Source organism: Triticum aestivum, chromosome 6A (assembly GCF_018294505.1).
Source record: "Triticum aestivum cultivar Chinese Spring chromosome 6A, IWGSC CS RefSeq v2.1, whole genome shotgun sequence".
Lineage (NCBI taxonomy): Eukaryota > Viridiplantae > Streptophyta > Magnoliopsida > Poales > Poaceae > Triticum > Triticum aestivum.
Window position 1 is genome coordinate 366,557,782 of NC_057809.1, and position 5,279 is coordinate 366,563,060.

General features: G+C 44.3%; 1 protein-coding gene across 4 annotated transcripts; it reads left to right on the plus strand.

Annotated features, from left to right (window-relative positions):
- Positions 1 to 1,157: 1,157 nt before the first annotated feature.
- On the plus strand, positions 1,158 to 5,034 carry LOC123127563 (protein FAR1-RELATED SEQUENCE 5). 4 transcript variants are annotated; one of them, XM_044547310.1, is made up of 7 exons: positions 1,158 to 1,591; positions 1,674 to 1,814; positions 1,874 to 2,150; positions 2,257 to 2,945; positions 3,038 to 3,495; positions 3,603 to 3,890; positions 3,956 to 5,034. In XM_044547310.1, exons 5-7 carry the CDS (start codon positions 3,274 to 3,276, stop codon positions 4,904 to 4,906), a joined length of 1,461 nt encoding a protein of 486 aa, XP_044403245.1. In that variant the 5' UTR covers positions 1,158 to 1,591; positions 1,674 to 1,814; positions 1,874 to 2,150; positions 2,257 to 2,945; positions 3,038 to 3,273; the 3' UTR covers positions 4,907 to 5,034. The 4 variants fall into 4 exon arrangements, with proteins under 4 accessions (XP_044403245.1, XP_044403244.1, XP_044403243.1 ...); XM_044547309.1 differs by having other exon boundaries at positions 1,886 to 2,150; XM_044547308.1 differs by having other exon boundaries at positions 1,158 to 1,814.
- Positions 5,035 to 5,279: the final 245 nt, after the last annotated feature.

The window sequence follows — 5,279 nt, forward strand, 5'->3', positions numbered from 1 at the left end:
GTTTATACAATACGTCGAAGTTTGACAGACAGAGATTTGAAAAGGCAGGATTCCCCCATTCCATTTTGGTCTATCCCATCTCATTATTGCTGGGTGGTTGAACGCCACACGGGCTCACGGAGTGCAGCCGCTCTTAGCAATGGCCTCGAACTTGAACTCCGGTGTCATCTCGGAAACTTGTGGTGACCTTCCTACCTCGAAGGACTCCGCCGTTGATAGTAAGTTTCCTTATGATACTTTGTTGCTTATTTTGTATCCACGAGATCCCATCTTGGGGCCTGTTCCGGAGCTCCGTCGAAAGAGGGCCGTCATCACGGAGGACTTCTACATCATCATAGCCTCTCCGATGAAGTGTGAGTAGTTTATCTCAGACCTTCGGGTCCATAGTTAGTAGCTAGATGGCTTCTTCTCTCTCTTTGAATCTCAATACAAAGTTCTCCCCTTCTCTTGTGGAGATTTATTCGATATAATCTTCTTTTTGCGGTGTGTTTGTTGAGACCGATGAATTGTGGTTTTATGATCAAGTCTATCTATGAATAATATTTGAATCTTCTCTGAATTTTTTTATATATGATTGATTATCTTTACAAGTCTCTTCGAATTATCCGTTTGGTTTGGCCAACTAGATTGGTAGTTCTTGCCATGGGAGAAGTGCTTAGCTTTGGGTTTGATCTTGCGGTGTCCTTACCCAGTGACAGAAGGGGCAGCAAGGCACGTATTATATCGTTGCCATCGAGGATAACAAGATGGGGTTTATTTCATATTGCATAAATTTATCTCTCGACATCATGTCATCTTGCTTAAGGCGTTACTCTGTTTTTAACTTAATACTCTAGATGCATGCTGGATAGCGATCGATGAGTGGAGTAATAGTAGTAGATGCAAAATCGTTTCGATCTACTTGTCACGGACGTGATGCCTATATACATGATCATGCCTAGATATTCTCATAACTATGTTCAATTCTGTCAATTACTCAACAGTAATTTGTTCACCCACCGTAGAATACTTATGCTCTTGAGAGAAGTCACTAGTGAAACCTATGGCCCCTGGGTCTATTCTCATCATATCAATCTCCATTACTTTAATCTTGCTTTGCTTTTTTACTTAGCCTTTACTTTTTACTTTGCATCTTTATATCAAAAATACCAAAAATATTATATCTATCAGATCTTACTCTCGTAAGTGACCGTGAAGGGCTTGACAACCCCTAATCGCGTTGATTGCGAGTAGCTATCACTTTGTGCAGGTACGAGGGACTTGAGCGTGGGCTCCTACTGGATTGATACATTGATTCTCAAAAACTGTGGGAAATACTTACGCTACTCTGCTGCATCATCCCTTCCTCTTCGAGAAAAACCAACACAAACTCAAGACGTAGCAGTTAACAACTCATCAAAATTTCCTACGAAACTGCGTTGACACCACGCTAAATATTGTCAAGGGCCCGTGAGACACAACCTCCCTACGATCTCACGCCGGGGATGGACGGCCGGCCGTCGAAACGATCTGCTCTTCCATGACCGATGACATCTGCTGCCACACAGCATGACGAAGGGTCCAGCTCAGATCCATACTGCGCTAACGAAAGGTAAACAAAAATGTTCATAGATTTTAACTAATCTTTCGTGGAAAACTTTCTTGACATCACCTGAAAAATCCGCATAAAACAGTAGGGACGTTCGTGCCATCGATCTTGAAGCTGCTTTCAGCTGTTGCTCCTCTGCTCCATTCACTGTGCCACATCCGACAAACAGTGGTTGCGAGCAGCGTGCTGAAGATGGCTGTTCAGAGGGCTACCAGCGACGCCAAAGGTGTTTAATCTGCCAAAAAATTATTTTTTTATCATAAACTGTTTGACAAAAATGTCCAGATGCTTGTTCAGGGGTCGGGCCGGGGAAAGTCATAGCCTAGAACCTGAAGAAGATGGCTCTAACTACATCAGGAGAGCTTTCGATAAAGCCGCTGAGTGAGGTTCACGCATCGTCTTTGAGCCCGCTGAAGGGATGATATTTTCAACTGAACAAGAAGCCTATCAGTTCTACAACACATACTCCTGGGAGATGGGTTTCGCTATTAAACACGACAACAAGTACGAGATAAAGAAAACTGGATACAAGACTAATCAGGATTTCCTCTGCTCGTGCGAGGTATCCTTGTTGTGCCATTCGAGTTATAACTTTTTTTCTAGTGTGATCAACTAGCGAGCTCGACTAATTATTTGATATTAAAATTAGTTGTTACTTGTTTGTCTAGGGGCGGAGCAACATAGGAAACACCAGGTCTGCGCGGACCAAATGCCCAGCAATGGTTCGAGTGAAGAGGACATCCAATGATGGCTGGTTTTTCTCTCGAGTTGTTTTGACTCACAACCATGAGCTGGCAGAAATGGTTGGTGTGAAAAAAGTCTGGAAATGTCATGATGCAATTGATTCTTCGATGAGATATCTCAGCAAACATATTCGTTCAAACAATGTGCAAGTTAACAAGGTGTTTGGGGTCATGGCTGACATCCATGGGCGTGCTGAAGAAGTCTCATTCGGCAAGAGGTGTCTGAAAAATCTTTGCGCATCAATTGCACATGAAGCTAGCCAGGACGACATCGCCAAGATGCTTGAGCTTTTTGCAACAATGCAATCCCAGAACCCTGATTTTTTCTATTCAGTTAAGACCGACATAGAAAGGAGTGTCTGGTCTCTTGTGGTGCCACTCGAAGAGCCGTGCTGATTACTAGTTGTTTGGTGATGTTTTGACATTTGACACAACCTACAAGAGCAATTTATATGAGATGCCTGTTGGGCTTTTTGTAGGTGCCAACAACCATTATCAGTCTACTCTTTTCGATTGTGTTGTTTTGCGAGAGGAGACTGTAGAGTCATTCAAGTGGGCTTTTGCAACCTTCCTTGGTGCCAACGGCGGTAAAACACCAAAAACTATTCTCACAGGTATATTTTTTTAAATGGCTAGCTTCACGCATCTATATGTTCAATATGCTCATACATGTCAGTGCAAAATCTCTTATTAGAAATTTTTGCAGATCAATGCTTGCAGATGGAGCGTGCAATTGCTGGTGTTATGCCTTCTACTGCTCACCGTTGGTGCAAACGGCACGTGATGAAAAACATCAAGGAGAAACTTGGGACCTTGTACAAGAAAGGTACACCATTCAGCATAGATTTCAACTATCTAACCAACGAGATGATGACTGTCGAGGAGTTTGAATTTGGATGGCAGTTTCTGGTTTCTAGTTAGGGACTACAAGATAACAGGTACATGCAGGATGTGTTTCACTGCAGGGATAAATGGGCCAAGCCATATCTTAGCTCTAACTTTTGTGCCAAAATGTCAAGCACACAACGGAATGAGTGCATGATTAACGTTCTTAAAACTTATGTATCGCTATCAGCACCGCTCAACAGATTTGTGATGCAGTATAACGAACTAATAGCCTCTCGTTGCGAAGAAGAGGACTTTGAAATGGCACATACAAAAAAGGTTTTCTTCTTTCTTCTTGACAGTACAGTAAATAATTACATTCATAAGTTATCTGACTAGCAATAAAAATTGCGTGCTTAGCTTACTGAATGCATTTTGGTCTGTAGGATGGTAAGGTGTTGCATAGCAATGTGCCCATCGAGCGTCACGCCTCCAAGGTCTATACTCGTGCTGTGTTCAAGTTATTTTCTGCTGAGTTGTATGAGGCAGGCAGTTACGTCATGAAAGGTCAGAATGTGGATGGCCGCGTTGTCGTGCAACATGTTGATTCAGATAGCCGTGCACACTGGTGCAAAGTAAGCTATGTGGTTATGGTTGATCGAGAAAGCAACACTTACAACTGTGGGTGTGCCATGTATGAGCACATGGGGCTTCTCTGCCGGCACGCTCTGAGAGTAAGTACATATATTCATATTGTACCTCGTTTTGTTTTTCCTTATTAATTATTGAATTTCGCTAGGTAATGATTCATGTTGGTGTTCTTCGCCTTCCGACTCATTATGTGATGAAGCGGTGGACTAGAGATGCCCGGGACATTTTACCTGATCATATCAAGAATTATCAGAGAGACTCGGACATTGGGGTTTCCAAAACTTTCAGGCACAATATTTTGTACGTGTGTGCACTGCAGGTGGTGAAGGAAGGTAACCTATCAGTGTCGCTTTTCAATCACGCAGTCCAGAAGTTGCTCTCGCTTGAGAAAGAGCTGAAAGCCACGGCTGCTTCCAAATCTGAGACTAGTCAGCCAAGTACAAAGATTGGGAACAGCAAGGCTGCATCACAAAATCCCAATGTGCCCAACTTTAGTGATGTTCAACCTGCTGATCATGTTATAGCTCTGTATCCAGAGAAGAGACCATCGCGTGGCCGCCCCAAATCAAAGAGAATGAAGTCGGTAGTTGAGCGTGTGGTGGAAAAATCTAAGGATGCATGCTCTGTTTGCGGATCAGAAGATCATTTTACTGAAGATTGTGAGTGCTTGAAACTACCAGATCAGAATGACGGTTCCAGCTCTGAAGATAACTATGTACCAGAGTCTTGCTTTGATGGTTCCGGGGATGATGGGCAGGACCGGTTCGACGAGGATCCCGTGCCCGTGGAAACTTCAGAAGCTCGGACAACTCGCTTGATGGCATCTGCATCAACTACACCTCTTGCAGCCCGTTTCGCTAGTGCAACTGCTACTGCATCTCGTCAGTCCAAAGTTCCAAGCTCCGGCGGAAAAACTCCTGCTAGACGCAGATGTAGTATATGCAATGAGCATGGACACTATAAGGTGTCTTGTCCGCTAAATGATGAACCAAAGAAACCCCCTAAGAAGGTTCGATGTGGCAAGTGTGGCATGGGCACACACTATGAATCAACTTATGGTGGCAATACAACCTACAAACGACCTCGTCGTCTTCAGTAATGCAAAGTTGTCAACGTTAACTTATGATTTTCATATTGTTGTTGTACCCTTAAAGGCAAACATGCCATGTTGTTGTACCCTTAATATCGGAGTAATTGGACACGAATACCCCGAAGACGGCGAGACAATAAATCAAGACATCGGGGCTAGCAAAGCCCCTTAGTCCGACTGCCCGGCCGCTTCTTTCGGCTCCCCGTCCGACTGCTCTGCCTGGCCGGCTGCCGACTGCGCCAACCAGCCGGCTGCCGACTGTAGCCCAACCCGACACCGACAAGACCCCGACAGGACGGCCATACCGCGAATGAGACAGCTGTACCGCGACGCCATTATCTACAGTGTACCTGTCCCCTTGGCACTATTGGCACTATTCTAT

Excerpts from the sequence above, each read along its gene's own strand:
- LOC123127563 (XM_044547308.1), top strand. The coding sequence starts at position 3,274 with ATGCAGGATGTGTTTCACTGCAGGGATAAATGGGCCAAGCCATATCTT. Across the intron at positions 3,496-3,602 it reads AAATGGCACATACAAAAAAG|GATGGTAAGGTGTTGCATAG; the intron begins GTTTTCTTCTTT and ends TTTGGTCTGTAG. Across the intron at positions 3,891-3,955 it reads TCTGCCGGCACGCTCTGAGA|GTAATGATTCATGTTGGTGT; the intron begins GTAAGTACATAT and ends GAATTTCGCTAG.